This window comes from Triturus cristatus, chromosome 4_2, assembly GCF_964204655.1.
Source record: "Triturus cristatus chromosome 4_2, aTriCri1.1, whole genome shotgun sequence".
Lineage (NCBI taxonomy): Eukaryota > Metazoa > Chordata > Amphibia > Caudata > Salamandridae > Triturus > Triturus cristatus.
In genome coordinates, this window is record NC_140586.1 from 341452353 (window position 1) to 341471250 (window position 18898).

The following is an 18898-nucleotide window of genomic DNA, read 5'->3' on the forward strand; positions in this document are numbered from 1 at the left end:
CAGACCCCATTTGCCTGAATCTTTTTTGATTAACGGAATTTGTACCCGTCACACCTGTCTTTTTCCAGGAGTCGTCAGAAAATGGTCGACTATAGCTTAAGGTATATGCCGAATGCAAGGTATGGTATCTTGCACCATAATATACGACCGATCGAGAAATACATGTACGACCAGGGAACCCGAATTTAGGAGATGACTGAAGTAGAGCATCTTTGTATATCGGAAGAAAAGCATAATAGGTCTGTGGTATTATCCACTCCTGCGGCTAGCCTGGTACGTGGTAAGTAGAACTTTTTCGTGTCTACGCGCGCTAATGTACTTTGAATACTGCACATCCCCCCCCTCTCTTTTCCCTCTCTATAGGTCACAACGAAGTTCCGACTGAAGAATTGAGTCGACATGGACCGCACCGTGCTCAATATAGGGAAAAACATAGACAAACGTTGTGGGATAGTGCGCGAAGTGCAGACCGCCATTGGGAACGTGAAAAACTGTATGGTATGACTGTGCGTGTGTGCTACGATTATACGGTATGAATGTGTATGCATTTCATATACTTGGGTCGCTTGAAGAGAACGTCATCGTATAATTGAAGTGCTTGTCTATCGATCAAAGGGAGGGGAGTAAAAGGTCCGACACCCCCCCCAAAAATAAATTACAAAATACTGAAAATACGCAGCGTGCATAGGAAAGAGGACAGGAAAGGAGAGGTCCCCATACTCAACGTAGCCCTGTGTCTCCGTCTTAAGTTTCTGCGCTTGATGTATGTACTGTCACGCCCTATCCGGTATTTGTGTATACGTGATCACCGAATTTATGTCTTTCCCCCGCTTGTGTTTTCTTACATCAAACTGACCCGAGCTACTCCATGTTGTGTGTGCACCAAGTAGCCTATTATCGTACACATGTCTCTCTCTCTCGTTTTGTGTCGTACGTATGCCAAATAGCCTACTTGATGCGCACGTCTCTCTCTCTCACTCACTCACTCACTCTCTCTCTCCCTCCCTCGCTGAAGGCTCTCTTGCCCTCTTTCTTTTTGAATAAATTAACGACACTATACCTCCTCAGTATGTGTATAATTGGCCTAAAACACGGTGGTGTTCGAACAAATTGACAGAAACAAAAACGACCGTACTTTACCACGTTACTACCTCTCCTTTCTGCAAATGTTGAACTTAATTGGCTGAGAAAGAAAGGACAGGTAAGACGACTAATGTCTCCCAATCTGGCCCTCATCACGGGGACTATTTGTCAGTGGTTTTCGTTTTTAGAGCTCTAACGACACCATCTCCACCGCTCAGAATTGCCCCCGCCCAATTGTTCCGAACTAGAATGTCTAAGCACCCCGTCCTCCCAGAATCACCCCAGCTCTGTACTAGCCGTCCCAGAGTATTCCGAGCAAAACAGCTGATGACTTTGTTTTCTAAAAGTACATCGCCTAAGCTGATGAGGGTTACCTATTGTCTCCAGCAAGAAAAAAAAAATGTTTAGCTTGTATCCCTCCCCGAAATAGATGTCTGTGAATCCATGACAGTAGCACCTCGCATTTTTTTTTTTTTTAGCAGTCCTCGGAGGAAAATATGTATTAACAGAACTTGTGTTAAGATGAACGAGTCTCTACCGGAGAAGCCGGTTCGAATTTTTGATAGACCAGAAAGTTGACAGATGTCAGGCTTCCTGCAACGATTATAGGGCACAGGAATCGACACCTAGCATGCCAGACGATGAAAATTTGCAGGAACACCCACAGAAACCTGCACCACAGCAATGATTAATAAACTAGTAACATGCACCGACATAAGAGGTAATAGACATCAATCATACAGCGACCGATAAAAGCGTTTCCCCAACTACTCGGTGGTTGGGAGAGAGGATGAAGTGTGTAAATGTCTTCCCTGCCAACTCTCTAAGATTTTGTTTCTTGTACTCATTCAAAGATAACCTGCGGCCATCGGAAGAGAGGGGTCGGACGTGACGCACAGCCTGGCTGCGGACCATGGAACATCTATGGCATCGACCAAAGGGGGGAGCAACGAAGCAAAAAGGGCGTGAGACGAGGCACCATTATCAGCATGATAAACGATCGAACGAAGGGCTATCTCGAGGCCCCCTGCTCGCTGAAGTCCCAGCCCGTCGGGCCCGATTGATGGGCCCAGTGCTGAAAGATTCTGCTCTCCTTGGTCTGCTTTTTGATCCGATCCCACTCCACCCCCTCTTCCCTCGGCATCCCAAAGTACGCCACACCCCTTCTCTCTCTTTTATATGGATTTTGAATTTGACTTAACAACAGAAGAACAAACTGCGGGTACCCCGTCTCAAGGTACCTATGATAAAATGAGTTAGGGGACAGAACTGTGATCCGAGAACCACGAATGGTCACACCCTGCTACGTGAAAACTTGGATTTGAGCTGGACCTTAGCTCCACCGCCGGTGCTCAACAGTGCCAACAAAAGAAGAAGAACAATAAGAGCTTACCAGTGATGGCTCGTTATAATAGGACACTGGAAAGAAGAACTCCCTTACCTGACTGTAACTCATGTTAAGATGAATTCCTCTCCCAACCGCTTTTATATTGACTATCTTCCAATCGAGTTTTCGTGATATTGCATCAGTCACTTCCAACTGTACACTGATAAATTAAGAAACTCTAACTTTGTATAATGACATGACTATGCTGTTTAGCTTGATCCACGCGAAGCCTAGGCCTTAAGTAAATAAGCGTAATTATCCCTTGTTTTACCGAACCTTTTTCAAGTATCGAGTTTGTGTTCTAATGAAATTCTGTATACGCTACGCCATCAACTGTCACGTCAACCACATGTAACTATGTACAATTGTGCCAGATTGCTCCTGCCTGTCCTAAAGACTCTGTACTTTTAAGGAATGCATAAAAGACATTTACGATATTATGGCTAAAAGGTTAACGAAGGTGAATGTCGGCCAGGCAAGCTGGCGAGATATGTTAAAAGGGAGGACTGTGGAAATTTAGTTTGCAACTGAACATTATCTGCGCCATCTTGCCCCTCCCCAGCGCCACGCACCGGAAACGTACGACAGCCATTTTAGGCACCCCACTCTCTCTCCCCGCTCATCACCGATCACCAGCGCGTCCCCATGGTGCTGCAAGCATTCCCCCGCGCGCCGGCCACCCCCGCTCTCTCATACACGGGCCATAAACCCTCTCCCACTACGCGACCCTGCCATGGAACCACATCCCACGCCTGACCGACATCCCATACATGGTCATGCATCTCTTTTGATAACCACCTTCCTCTGCGCCCCATTGTCCGAACCGATCCCAGGCCATCACCTAGCCCTGCGGATGCAGTTTATTGCCCCTACTGTAAGGGAAACACCCCACATCAAAGGGATTACAGTAGATCAAGGCCCCCCACCCCCTGAGACCCGACCGGTCACACACACCCCCGGGAATTGGCGGAATGTCCAGCTGTGATAGCCATCTCCTACTGTGGGTGGGGTGGGGGCTTCCACCGTAGGTATGTGTGGGAACGAGCTTGAAGTGGGGATTCTGAGGATGTTCTATCATGTATCAAAGCAATCTCAAGAATGTGCCATGTACAATAAACCGTGTAATAAAGCAATAAACTTGTGTATAAGAGGCCAGGCCTCAGAGATGTGGTTAGAGCACCTCATGACGATACCTTGCTGTCTGACCTGATGTGTTCTCCTCCGGAGAGAATAAAACCTTGTTTCCTGCCTTCCAGTCTCCGGCGCCTGCCTCTTTGTTGGTTTAGCATCGAATGGTATAAGAGGCGATTACCGCCGGGCAATACTTGAAAGGTTATCGACTACGACGGCCGCTACCATTTAACATGTGTAGATATCAGTCCCCCATAAACTTACGTCTGTGTAGATATCAGTCCCCCATAAACTTACGTCTGTGTAGATATCAGTCCCCCATAAACTTACGTCTGTGTAGATATCAGTCCCCCACACTACGGCTTCCTGTTTTAGGCATCCTTCTGGACAAATAACTCTAGAAGGGAAGAGAAAATACAATTAAGCTCCATATCTGTGCATCTCACCATGTGTTAATGGGCATAATTTGTGTCTTTTGAAGTAACAGCTAATCAGCTCTCGTTTTAATAAGCTGCTTGTGCCTTGAATTCAACTTTTAAGCAAACATCTACTACTGCTGTTTTTTAACTAGATTCCTTCATGGAATCAATCTTGAGAGAAGTGATTTTCAGGTTGCAGTTTCATTAGATGGTGTTGGTCCAAGAAATGTCACAAGAATGTCTGCCAAGAGATTATAATTAAAGAAGATTGTGTGCTAGTTTCATAGTGTCATCTAACATTAGAAAGGGCTCAGCTAGTGATCTTACAGGGGCTGCTCCTCCACTAGGGGGGAGAAGCGTCGCCACACTGCTTTCTCGCAGTGCGAGAAAGACATAACATAAAATGGTAATAACTTCTAGTTATTACCATTTTATGATTGCTTTGCGCATTTCGGGTGGGCGGGGCTGCTCTGCTCTTTGAGCAGGGCAGCGGATTCGTGGTTTGCCCACTCCTGAGTGCACAAAGACTGTTTAGTCAGCCCTCTCGGGCCACCCAAATTAGTCATGTGCACTCTTCCATTCTCCATGCGCGCTGCATTGCAGCCTGCATAGAGAACATGCTCACCTCACTAGCCCCTGGCTCGATGCCATCCCAACCAATGTTGTGAGTGGCTTAGGGGAGGGAGCCTGACTGCCTGCTTCCTGTTCCTATCGGAGGCAGGAGAGCAGGAGGGCAGGAGGGCAGGAGAGCAGGAGCAGTGGAGACGCGGGACTTGGCGGAAAGGTAAGTTTAATTTAATTTTTGTATTTTCCCGCGACCCCTTCCTTCAACACCCCCGCAAATCTCCTGCCCCCCCCCACGACACCTCATGCCCACACCCCCCACCTGCGAGCAATGCCGGATGCTACTGTGATCTTATGAGGAAGTTGGAACATAAATTCCTTCAAACTGTCCTCATCATTGAAGCAAAACAATAAAGCGTAAACCTAAAGCTAGGAAATGTTATAGTTGGTCTTACACTGTCAGTCTTCGATGTCTCTTAACCTTTGAGGATGGACAGTGGACATTATTTGTAAGTGGCAGAATCCTCAAAGTCCATCCAATAACCAATATTTGCACTCATGACATGGAAACACACTGTGCTACCTCCAACCTTGCGTAAGATGACATTTATTCTGTCGCATAGTACATCAGGTGTGGTTCAAAGTTCTTATTACATTCCGAAAGGCTCTATCTGAACTAATAACTGGTATTTCATAGTGCCCGCTACATATTTCCACCCAAACAAAAATCAGCAGCATATGGCACTGTTGGACTTTCTTGCTTCTATGAAAGTAGCACCTGGTTACTATTGCAGTCACAAAACTGATATCTTCTTGGACCTGGGAATAGCTAATTTTCAAATGCCTTTCACAGATCATATGACCTGCTGAAGAGATAATACACAATCGGGACTGTAGCAAAGTCATGATAAAGATATGTAGAATGGTGAAGAACAAGTTACTTACCTTTGATAACACTTTTTCTGGTACAGACTATCTAACAGCAGATTTCTGAGCCTGGAATATTCCCCAGGAGTCAGACAGGATCCGGAAAATCTTGAGCCGTACCTGTCAGCGCTCCTGTAGGTGGCATCGATCAGCTCCATGTCAGTTTTGTCCGCGTTGGAAGTGGCGTCATGGTGCCATATAAGCACCAAACGGGCATGCTGGCATCAGTTTTGTTTGTGACTATTTCCTCATCAAAAACACACAGCCACGAAAAAATCAAAGTGTTTGACCAGTGTGCAGTATTGAATGGGATCATAAGGGGAAGGGCCTAGTTCACAGAGAGGTTAGGCTGGGAGGGTCAGTGAGGAATCTGTGGTTAAATAGATTCCCTACCAGAATAGTCAACTGAAGGTAAGTAACTTGTTCTTCTGATAGAGACTTTTAATCTCACAGCCATCGCTGTATGGACCTTCAAACCCTCAAGAGGCTGCTTTTTATCTAGTATTCCTCAGATCTTACTGATGAGTACAATCCATCGAGAGGTGGTATGCGTTAGCACAGCCTTGCCCTATTTAACTACAGTGACCCAGTTGAAGAGCTGATCATCCCCCTGATGGTTTTTGGTGCAATCATTGTGAAATAAAAGGTGTGTATTTGGACCAGGCAATGGAGTCACTCCTCTTTTCTTTGGAAGGATGAAGCGGGCGAAAAAGGTAGACAGAGTGTTGTGCTGGATAAAATGGAATTGGTGAGAACTTTCAGCAAAAAGAATGCATGCATTCTAAGAAACAGTTTGTAAGGGGAAAAGCTTGAGTTGGGAGGATGGACAAACAGAGCTTGAGCCTCCTGGCCAATATAATGGTCATCAAGAAGACAATTTTCAGGGTCAAGAGTCACAGAGGACAGCTTGGTAGTGGCTCTGAAATGTTGGGAAAAGATTGAAGTCCCATTGAGGAAACAAGTCCTTTAAACCTTTCAGGAGTTGAGTCATAAAAGGTGTCTTGGAAAGGTAAGATTTGTCTTGCAGAAAAGCCGAAATGGCTGACAAATAACCCTCAACAGTGTACAGGGAAAGGCCTAACCGGGCTAAAGATGAAACAAACATAAAACCTTCTGACAGTGATGTGGAAAGGAGGTCCACAAGGCATGAGGAACACCAGGCCACAAATGTACCTCAATGGCAGACATATACAGTTTTGGTTGAGGGATTCCTGGTTGCCAAGATTACATCACAAACCTTGGGAGGGAGATAACAAAACTCTTAAATGCTGCCGCTCAATCTTCTGCATGATGGCGGAGTGTGTGCAGTTTCTGGTGCAGAACCCTGCCCTGCTGCTGTGACAGGATTTTCCCAAAGGAGGACAGATTCTCAACCTTAGGAGTTTGAGATGCTACACTCTCCATGCTCAATCCAGGGCCATTAGGATGTCTTGGGTTATGTCTGTGTTGATCTTTTTGAGAACTTGGAGCAGGAAAGGGAAAAACAGAAAGGCATAGAGGAGTCCCTAATTCCATTCTAAATGGAATGAGTTTCTGAGCGAGACCCACTTTGGTAACTCCAATGGCCAGAAGTGCTGACTGCATGCTCTAGGCTGCGGTGAACAGATCAAGCCAACGTTCTTCCCATTCTTAAAAGAGACCTCTTGCCACTTCCTGGTGTAGCTGCCATTCATGATCCGCAAGGCATTGATGGCTGAGTTTGTTTGCCCTGGTGTTTAAGGAACCTGCCAGGTGTTACACCACTTGGAAAATGTCCTGGCACTCCAGCCAAGTCCTGAGGTACGGAGCTTCTGGGCACATGGTCCACCACCCCTCCAAGCTGTGTTTGTTGCAATACCTCGTGGTGTTGTCTATGAATACCTGAACCACCCCGTCCCCTTTGATGGATTGAGGGAAGGCTTTCACTGCCAAGCGAATTGCTCTGAGCTCCACACGATTGACATGAAGCTGAGATTCCACTGGAGACCAAAGTCCTCTGATTTGCACCTCTTCCAGATGACAGCCTCAACCCAAATGCAATGCATCAGTCAACACTGTCAGCTTTGTATAAGGAAGGAAGAGGGGTCTGCCGCTGACCCAATTTCAGTTTGTCAGCCACCACTACAGATACTTCACAGCCTTCGGATCCCAATACTGAGACTGCATATGCTATCTGCACGTTTTACCAGCACGATGCAGGAGGCCATCAGACCCAGCAGCCCCAGAGTCCGTCTCACGGAAATCCAGGAGTGAGGCTGAAACATAGGGAACAGAGTCTGAATATCCTGGACTCTCCGCTCCGGAGGGTAAACGTAGAACTGTACTGTATCCAGAATAGCTCAGATAAAATGGAGCATCTGAGAAGGAGCCAGATGTGACTTTGGCACGTTGATAGTGAACCCCAGTAAATGCAAACAGTTAGCCATAGACTAAAGGTGGGTGAAAACTAGGGTTGGACGGAACTCACAGAGTTTCACTCCGTGGAATTCAGCAGTCACTTAAAAAATCAGCAGAAATCTGCAAGCCGCACTGCTTGTGCTTCTTGTTTGCGCCAGGAGATTGTACTGTGCTGTAAAATGAGGGTCAACAGCACCAAGCAGCATGCCAGAGGGTGCTGTTTCTCAACGTGAATGGTTGCAACCTCCTGCATTGAGAAATCTCCTTGGGATGCCCGATAATCATGATAGAGGTCTCAAAATCTTGCTCGCCAACTTAACGTAAGTGAGCCAGAAAGAACTATGCCATGCGGCGGTTAGCAAAACTTTGCCAGAGCTCCCGTGCTCTAATTGGAACGCAGAGGGGGCAAAACTCCACGATCTCCGACGGCAGAGAGGAGATTTTCCCTAGTAAAGACTGCCCGTGGCGAGCCCACCTTCAGCAGCAAGTCGTCGAGGTAGGGGTAGAGTGGAACCACCGGAGGTGAGCTGCAACCACTGTCAGCGCTTTCCTGAACACCCAAGTGGCACTGATGAGTCCGAAAGGCAACACAGTAAACTGGAATTGCTTGTGGCTCTCCATGAAAGGCACGTAATGCCTTTGGGCTCACAGGATGGAGATATTAAAGAAAGCATAATGCAAGTCCAATGTTGCAATCCAGTCTCAAGTATTCATTGCACAAAAGACCTGAGCCAGGCTGAGCATTTTGAATTTATCTTTCCTCAGAAATGTGTTGAGAGGGCACTTATCTTGGATAGGGCAAAGCCATCCATCCAGAAAGTACGGGGAATAGCAACCATGAACTACTTCTGTCGCAGCACCCTCTCAATGGCTCCTTTGGCCAAAATAGCCTGCACTTCCTGACAGAACAAGGAGAGGTGGTCCTCCATCAACCATTCTTGAGATGGTGGCAAAGGAGGAGGGGTATAAACGAAAAGGAGAGTGTACCCCTTTCTAAAGTGCCCACATGTAGGAGATAATGGTAGAGGTAGTGCCTGATCCTGCCACCAACAGGATGGATGTGTGGGACGGAAGGTGTACTAATAGATCTTAGAAGTTGCAGATGGCAGGGGGAGGAGGGACTGGGACTGGAGAGCTTGCTGCAGCTTTTTCCACGAAAGGGCCTGAGAGGCTGTTGTACCGATGGGTAGAGTGAATGCTCATAGATGCTCTGGTGGAGGTGAAAGTACTGCTGCTCCGACTGTGCAGACAAAGAAGGCTCAAGAGATCTGGCTGTAACTTGTCTCTCTCGAAAATGGTTGATCATCATGTCAGCCTTATCGGCAAACATGCAGGAGCCATCAAAGGATATGTCAATCAGTGATGCCTGGACATTCCCTGAAAAACCAGTGGACCGCAGTCAGGCATGGTAAGGCAGTGCCATTGTGGAGGCCAAGGCTCTGCCTTGGGAGTTTTGTGTAACCAGCCCATACCTAATGGCGAACTTTTCTGCGTCCCGACCATCCATGACAGCTTGGTTGAGGATGCCACAACCCTCCTCGGAATGCATCCAAAGTAGCTGTGCTGCTGAGTTCCACAAGGTGTAGGAGTACCTGCATGTGGTGTTCACCAACCACAAGACTAGGCTGTTGGAAGAAAAGTTGCACTTCCCAAAGCTGTTTCGCGGTTCAGAACAGATAGGAATGCATTTCGGTTGACCTTAGAGATCGAGCTCTGCACCACACTGCTCTCAGGGGAGGGGTTGTGGGAGAGGAAGGCCAGGTCTTCTAGGAGGGGACATTGGTGTCACGTCATCATTCGATGCACAGGAGTCCATTTGCAAGGTTTGCCACAGGCCCCCAGGAGAACGTTGGTGAGGGCTTCATTAAAACAGAGCAACGGCTAAACCAAACCAATTTCTGGGTGTAGTACCTCTGTGATGACTTTGATCTTGAAGTTGAATACTGGTAGCTATAGTTCAAGGACCTCTATTGCCCTGCGCTTCATGGTACAGAAGGATCAGTCTTCCTCCAAATCTGGGCCCGGAGGGGAAGCCATGCCAGAGTGTGGGGAAGTGTCCAGCCCACTGGTGTCACACAGCTCTACATACCAGTTCTCAGCTGGATGAAGGGCCTCCTCCAAATGACCAAACCCTTTCTTCTCATCTTTCCCTGCAGGGAGGAAAGGGTTATCAATATGGCAGAAAATCCAAGTGTTGGTGATATCTGGATGGTTTTGGCCTTGAAATTGAGTGGTGTCTGGTCGGCGCCAGTTCAGAGTTGGGGAAAAGGATGAGCTTTTCATTGGCAAGCACTGCCGGGATTAAGGGAGCCGGCATAGAAGAAGGCACCCATATTATAATTGGATCCTTGGGCAGATCCAGAGGGCCCTGCTGGTGTCAGGGGTGGACAGTAACCCAGCCACAACACCTCACGGTTCCGTGGGGTTCAAAGGCATGCCAATGTGTTTTGCAGGCCCAAAGATGGCATGTATGGCGGCGTAAAATATTTGAGTTGGGCAGGCAGCACTATGGCTTTGGGGAATTCAGGGTATAGCAGAGCAGGCCCTGATGCCAGCTCTGCAGAAGGAGTGTGTGAACAGGCCTAGAAGCATGGAGTTCAGAGGGTAAAGCCGAAGAACCTTTCAAATTATTTTTCTTGTGCTACTTCAGCTAAATTGACTTAGAATCAGAAGTTTGAGTGCAAAGACGATTCTGTGGGAACGGCTCTGTGTGCGGCCATGACAGCAACTTCGAGAATGGGACTAGAACTGAGAATAGCACGGAGAGGTATTCTGCAGAGCTGCCAGGAGTTTCATTACCAACTCACGAATCACTTTGAGCTTCATTGACTCGCACTCAACATTCCACACAAGGCTTAAAACCAGTAGGCTTAGAAGGGTACATGTCCCTACCAAACTGAGTGGAACTTCTGAAAAATGGCCAACAAAAGGTGAAAGCAAGCGTTGGCGATGCCAATAGATCTGGCTTTAAACAAAAGTTGTATAGTAAGGTGAAGCATAATAAATAAATAGAAAAGGAATTAATATGTATCTGTGTGGATGCAAAGAACTGTAGAATAATTAATGTAAGTTTTGGTTACAAGGTTGGGTTATAGTTGCACTGTCAAGCCAGACCGAAAAATCCAGTGTAGGTTAATGATTTTCCTCCTCCCATCTGTTCGGCTGCCAAAAAAAGAAAAACACCATAGGTTATCTAGTTATCTGAGATACTTTTACAGAATTACTGTGTCATGGGTGTGTGCCTGAAAGTTCAAACTCATCCAGCTGGATAAATAAACAATATGATCTTGAAGGACAAGCACACAACTTGTGCCCAATCAAAACAGTCAAGCCAGACCATAAAAAGTGGTCAAAAAATGAAGGGAGTAGCTCTTTGAATCCGCACTGTTGGCGTGGAAGGAAAGAAACTGATGTCAGAGCGCTGAGGTGGAGCTTATATGGGCACTGAAATGTGACTTCTGATGCGGATGCTGCCTACGCGGAGTTGATTGATGCCACCTACTGGCTGCCAAAGGTACTGATCAAGATTTTCAAGATCCAGTGTGACACCTGGGCAATAGTCTAAGGTGAGGAATCTGCGGTTAGAAGTCTCTTTCAGAAAATGCAAATTTAATAATTTGAAAATTTGTGGATATTGCTGCTTCTCTCAGGCCAATACAAATCTCTCTATTACTTCAATTCTATTTAGAAAATATCTGTATTGCAGCATAGTTGTGGTTTATTTAAAGGCGAGGTGGCCTGCTTGCCAAATTCCTCATGAAAAATGCCCTGAAAATCTCACTTCAGCCAAAACAGGATTAGCAACCAAATAAACGTTACAAGATTCAGGGTATCACAGCAAATCAAGAGTTTTTCACCCAGTGACTTCAGATGCTGAAAGCAGCCATGTTATCCAGCAGGTATATCAGCTAAATATTGGGAATTTGCATTAAAACAAAAATTCCTGCACATTATTTCCCAAACGTCTACACTCCGGACTATTGTGCCCACCCAGGAGACATATTGTGACTGACTCGCTATGGAGTGCTAACAGGGCTAGCTGGACAACTTTGGAATCGTGGCAAACAGATTTGGTTCGAAATGTTTTGGCTCAGAAATGGCTGAAATTTCCACTAAAACATATAGCGCACTGCATGATTTTCAAAAATGTATATCTTTGAGACTGAAAGCTTCATGCGTAATTGCTAAAGTGAGTTAAGGCTTCAAAGTAAACAAAACTTTTGATAAAATCTTCGCCTGCAAAAGAAAACACCCTACGTTTTACTATTCCGAAACACTACCCGACTTGCAGGCAGACCAAACCATACATCTTACCACCCAAAAACAGAATGCTATAGTGGTCACCTGGTTCATTATTAGCTCATACTTTGTCGCTAGATGAGTCACCCCTACATACCTATTTCCTGAGCACTTGTTGGTAGTCAGCCAAATCATGTTTAAGTAGGTTTGGGTTTATCACTCTCGCCACACAGACCAGGTTTGGGTTTATCACCTTCGCCACACAGACCAGGTTTGGGTTTATCACCCTCGCCACACAGACCAGGTTACATACAGAGCCAAGGGCAGCCACATGAGCTCCATGGCATCAAATAAGCTCTTTGACAAGTCCTCTTTTTTAAAAAAATGGATCAGGTAGGGATAAGTTTAGGAAATATATTGAAACCTAAGGAGGGATGCCACTTTAAAGAATTATCTTCCATTTCTCTTTATGCCTAATGGCTAATTAGTGGATCTTTTGAATTGAACTCCAAAACTAGAGGACATCTTGCCTGTCCAGCAGTGTGTTTTAGAGAATCAGTAAACACAGCTGCACTGCAGCAGTTTTGGAACATAATGACTCATCATAGAAAAACAAATATCAAACATGGTGACAGAAAACGTGATTAGTGCTCATAAGTGAGACCTACCCTGGCCGCACAATTAGAAATTATGGGGCATATCAGCAACAACCGGCGATAATTATCGCTAAGTGCACTTAACGCTAAGATAATTATCGCCGGCTAGCGTGGATTTTTACCCCTGAGATAGCATGCTATAAGCAACACTTATCTCAAAAGCGATAAAAATCCTAGCGCTAACTGCCTAACGTGAGATTATCGCTGGAAACCCAGTGATAATCTCACGAAATGTGGCGTTAGCTTGTTGATAGGGACTCACAAACTTAGCCATGATATCCACCTTCCATAGGATATCATGGCTAAGTCAGTCCTGAAGCAGGCGTAAGGAAAGTAGCGATAACAGGGGTTATCGCTACTTTTCCTGCCGCTATGCTTCATAGCGTGGGGCTTGATGATAGGAGAAATGTCGCTTAGCGACATTTCTCCTGTCATGTTAGGTCAGGAACTCCCACTTTGCATCTCATTAGAGATGCAAAGCTGGGCGTTAAGATTTCGTGCGCTAAAGCAAGGTTTCACACATTAGCGTGACCTTGCTAATTAGGCGATTAAATTATCGCCACTTTTCTGCTGAAAACGGACGCAAAAGCGGCGATAATTTTTTATCGCCGCCTTGTAAATATGCCCCTATATCCTTAGCTAGATTGTCTCCCTTTTACAGATCCTGTCTGATGACTGAATGAGTTGTTCTACAATATGATCGCATGCATAGGTATTTATAGCTGCTGGCCAAAAACTGTTTTGAATGAAGCAACAGTAGATGAGGTTTCTAGTAGCTTAAATAATCGTGTACAATACCACATTATAAATATCTTCTGAATCTGGCACTATTTTGGGACACACATTCAATCCTACACTAGTTAACACATATTGGCCATCATAGAATATTTCTCTGTCACAACTTGTATCCAGTAGTATTTTTCAGCCTCATAAAACAAGCTTCTGAGTTACTGGAATAAGGACTTAATGGGAGGGGGGGTGCAATGTAGTTAGCCATTGCAGGTTCTATGGCCAGGGTATTGTTCTGCTTTTTGCCTGCCCAAGAACTAGTCTTACCCCTGAGTATTCGAGAATCTGAATTTATCTAAAGTAAGGTTGGTAGACTCTCAAATAAAATGAATAGAAATAGGTCTTGCCTCCCTTCTATATAAAGGAAAGTACAGCAAAGTAATTGTACTTACTCTGCTGTGTTTTGAGTTAGTTGTCTTGCTGTGGTGATGCACTGGACAGGAACTGAAAGAAAGAGAAGCAAAATGACTATACTGAGACACCCGCTAAAAACATGACCCTATATCAAAGGATTCAACCGTAAAAAGCCTCAAATTTGACTAAGTTTCACATACTAAATGCTGGAAACAATTCTAGGAAAACTAGGAAAGAGTAAACTCTTTAGAATTAAAAGAGAAGAAAATGTTTCCCATGCTCATTGACCTCTATTTTTTTTTTTTACAATCACATTACCCGTCAGTTTACAGTGACCAAACCTTCTTGAACAGGTTGTTTCGACAAACACGTTCTATATCTCCAATTTGTACACTGTCCTGAAGTTGCTACCGCTGATATGCACATAGAGGCCCTAATTACGATGTCAGGCAGACTTGAGTCCACCAGACAGTTTCTGTGGGGGAACCGACTGACCATAGGTCAGCGGTTCTGAACACCGTATTCTGATGCAACCGCACATAGGGCCATATGTAGGTAAATATATTTTACCGATTCATAAATACAGAATTTTACCGAATCGGTATTTATGAATCGGTAAGTTATATGTAGGTAATCATTCGGTAATAATTACCGAATCGGTAACAATCGGTATTCAAGAATCGGAATTTACCGAATCGGTAAATACCGAGGTGGTATTTACCGAATCGGCAAATACCGAATCGGTAGTTACCGATTCGGAAATACAAAAACACATGACTGGATGAAACAGCCAATCCTGTGCAACCAAACCCCACCCAACCAGGAAGTGGCCACACCCAGGCAGGTGCACACAATCAACAGACTCTGGAGAGGCTGGGAGTGCAGAGGAGAGGCAGGGAGCCAGTGCCTGATTGTGCAGCTCAAACTCACAATGTCCAGCCAGGAGACACAGAGAGATGGAGGGAAAAGGAGGAGAAAGCAGAAATTTAGCCCCAAGGAACTGCAGGTACTAGTGGAGGAGGTGGTGAAGCAGCACCAGAAGCTGTTTGGGAGGCAGTCCCTGCAAGTGCCTGAATCGGAGAAGCGTAATATATGGCTGGGAATCCAGGCGCAGGTCAATGCTATTGGAGTGACCCCCAGGGACATTGAGGTACTGAAAAAGCGCTGGTACGACCTGAGGATCGTCACTAAGAGGAAGATGGGGGAACTGCAGAAGGAGGCCAGCCGAACAGGAGGTGGAAGTAACAGGGCACCTGCCCTTACCGAACTGGAGGAGCTGGTGGAGTCCACAATAGAGCCCGAGAGTGTCGTGGGGCTTGGGGATGCCGACAGCTCTGCCAGAGCCGCCACCCAACAAGGTAAGACGCATGCACAGCAATGTTGCCCCCCCTACCCCTATCCCACATCCCCAATTGTGAAATGAGTATCCCACTCCAGTCCATGTGTTAGTGCAGACTGGCAATGCATTATGGGAGATGTAGTCTGGGAAACCCCAACCATGAACTGAATAGCACAGAACAACAAGGCATGGTACACACATTAGCGAAAAGCAGGCAGAGGACAATGTGAGAGTGTAACAGAAATGTATTGTGATGCTTGCAATGCAGGGCTTCAGGTACACTGAGCTGATGTTGCATTTCTGTCCACAGATGAAACATTGCGCAGGACTGCACATGGAACAGGAGAGAGGGCACACCGGCAAGACAGTTCAGGGCTGGCCAGCACAAGTTCTGCCCAGAGATCATTGCCACAGCCAGCATCACCACTACCACAGCCAGCATCACCACCACAGCCAGAATCAGCACCACTGCCAGCATCATCACTCATGCTTGAGTCACCGGCCACATCACCGCCTGCATTGGTGAGGTCGAGGAGGCGTGCTGCTGCCAGGTTGCGAGTGTTAGAGTCCTCATCGGACGACAGCAGGGGCCCGGAGCCAACCACTGTGCCCCAGGATGGGAGCCATGCCACTGTGCCCTCCACCTCAAAGGGAGCACACACAGGTGCCAGACGGCGCCGCAGGTCTCGGGTGCAGAGTCCACCAGCACACGATGAGAGCCATGGGGTGTTCTCGGGGCTCGAGGGCAACATATTGAAGATACAGCGCCTACAAACAAAGGCAGTGATGTCAGTTCAGCGCCAAATGCGGGGACTGAAAGCTACATTTGACAACATGGACAGGGGCATCAGCGCTATGGCGGTGGGGATGAGTGAGATGGCTGCGGGCATGCGGGACATGTCCCAGTCCGTCAAGCTGTTGTGCAGCAAGTATGATGCAGACAGAGCTGCACGGCGCCGGGAACGGCAGAGGAGAGACAGTCATACGAGGGCACTCAACCGGCTGGCAACTGCCACTTCACTGCTCTGCAGGCGCTCTGTGGCTATGCAGGAGGGCCTGACACACTGCAGCAGCGACATTTCGAGGGGGATGGTGCAGGTCACCAGTGCACTGGAAGTGCTATTGACAAGCCAGGCGGCCACAACTGGTGCTGGGGATGCTGCGGAAAGCATCGAAACCAGCAGCAGGAGCAGCATAACCCCCCCGGTCCCAGATACACGCAGGAGCAGCAGGCGGCATGGGGCTGCCACTAGTGAGGATGCACAATCCGTGGCATCCCACACTGTAGTCCGTGGCCGCAAACAGTAATGCTGCACGGCATAGCCTAAGACAATTGGGTGACGTAACCCTGGACTTGCTAGTAGTCATTACACAATGTTGCCAGAATGGCATTTTCTTGGTGTTGTGGCGTAGTGCCGCATTATTAAACTACGTCATGACATCCAACAACTGGCTGTGTCCCCTTACTTACTCAGAAATAGTTGCATGTGATCTCTGCACGTCTCTCTCTCCCATCTGTTGCTGTTGGCACTCCAGCTGCGTTGGCCTCTGGCTGTGCAGACTCATCCTCATTGTCCTCAAAATCTGTTAGTTCCACCTCTGTACCTCTCTTCGTGGCAAGGTTGTGCAGCATTGCACAAGTGGCAATAATCTTGCAACAGATGATGGGTGTGTACTGGCGTGCGCCTCCGCTTTTGTGGAGGCAGCGGAACCTGCTTTTCAATAGTCCAAACGTGCGCTCCACCACGTTGCGTGTAGATTTGTGTGCCACGTTATATCGTCTCTCACTCTGGGTTGATGGGTGTAGGTAGGGAGTGAGGATGAATGACCGCACGGCATATGCACTGTCGCCTAGGTGAGTATGAGAGAACCATCAGTCACATGCCTCAATACACGATGATTTGCACTTAGTAGGATGGAGCGTCACTGTTACTTACCTAGCAGGTATCCTTCTCCAAATTCTCCGGCAAGCAGTCGTGTGTAGATCCCACTGTTCTGGAAGATGAAGGAGTCGTGGGTGCTCCCAGGAAACTTAGCTACGATATCAGTGATGATGTTCCCTGCATCGCATATCACCTGCACATTTATGGAGTGGGTGGACTTTCTGTTCCTGTAGATGTGCGCAGTGGCAGCTGGTGGGCAGATTGGAATGTGTGTGCCATCAATACAGCCTATGACATGGGGGAACTGTGCCATGTGATAAAAGTCTGTTTTGGTTTTCTGCAGTTCAGCCTGTGTGTTTGGGAAGCTGATGTAGTGGTGCATTCTCTGCATCATGGCATCCAGGAACTTCCTGAAGAAACGGGACAGGCAACTCTGGGATACACCGCCCACCGCAGCTATCACCCCCTGGTAACTGCCAGATGCGAGTAGATGTAGGCTGCAGAGCACCTGCACATGTGGTGGTATGGCATGCGCCCTTCTTGTTGGCTGGTCCAGAAGTGGGTGCAGGTCCCTTATCAGGTCCATGATGGTTTGGGGGTGTAGCCTGTACCTTTCATGTATCTCAGCCTCAGTCTGTTGAAAGAGTGTGATGCGCTGTCTGTAAATGCGTTCCTCCCGTCTCCAAATCCTCAGACCTGCTGCCCGTAGACGTAGGCGCCTTGCAATGACATACAGAGCGGCCATGTTGTCCATGCTGTTGCATTTTGGGATTGCTTATATGCACTGTTGATGCTTACCACCTGCTTTCAATCTGTGTGAATTACCGACTCTTAATTACCGAATTTCATGGATTTCTTAAATACCGAATTTACCTACATGTCTTTTCTCTTTTTACCACTTCTTATTTACCGATTCGGTAAATATGTATTCGGTAAATATGAATCGGTATTTTAGAATTCGGTAATTATGAATAGGTATTTACCGATTCATATTTACCGAAAACTGGTTTTTGGCCTCCTACATCTCACTTGACTAAATACCGGTCGGTAACGGGATATTTACCGAATTTCGGCCGTTACCGACCGGTATTTAGCTACCTACATATGGCCCATAGTGCCGTTGCAAACTCCCATTTCTCTATGGGAGCTTGTGCTGTGGGCGGTTTCCCTAAATGTCAGCCCAGAACCTGGAGGTTTCTATCAAAGAAATGTTGTTAAGCAAACCTGTTGTGTCTGATTCCTAGACCACAAACAGTTTAACATTTATCACATTTGTACCGCCAACTACGATGTAGAATTTCATCTGCAATGTAATGCGCTGTTGTTTGGCAGATTCGTGGCAAAAGACATGACTAGGCACTAATCTCCTAAGCCAACATATCAGATGGATCCTCGTTAACATTATTGCAAGTAAAAGACAGCTGTGAAGATATATGAAGTGATCACCAGTTACACCCGAGGTGCATTGCTCAGTTTTACCTTCGGGAGGCTGAGGAGGGCTTGTGGGTGGGAAGACAATGCTGGCTGAGGTAAAAACGAAAGATCCTGTCCAGGCACCATAACTCCGGGTTGTTACCCCGTTCCGTGTGGATTCCTGGTAGCTGCTTTGTCCCGGCCTCTTCTCCATCCTCACTCTGCCCCCAGCATTGCTGACTTTCCCTGCGTTGAGTGCGGCTCTGCAGATGGAAGAGTCCTGAGGGAGAAGCAGCAACGATTATGAAATACAACATTTCACATTTACCTTTCCATTC

The 18898-nt window shown here is 46.8% G+C and overlaps 1 protein-coding gene across 1 annotated transcript in view; it reads right to left on the reverse strand.

Moving 5' to 3' along the window:
• LOC146833841 (uncharacterized) overlaps positions 1 to 18898 on the reverse strand; it is a 750859-nt gene that overhangs the window by 81765 nt on the left and 650196 nt on the right. Inside the window, exons 42-44 of the mRNA XM_085599920.1 lie at positions 18627 to 18840; positions 13964 to 14015; positions 3932 to 3998 (exon numbers count right to left, since the gene is read on the reverse strand). Of these exons, the coding sequence (XP_085456046.1) occupies positions 3932 to 3998; positions 13964 to 14015; positions 18627 to 18840 (333 nt within the window). The remainder of the gene's footprint in view (positions 1 to 3931; positions 3999 to 13963; positions 14016 to 18626; positions 18841 to 18898) is intronic.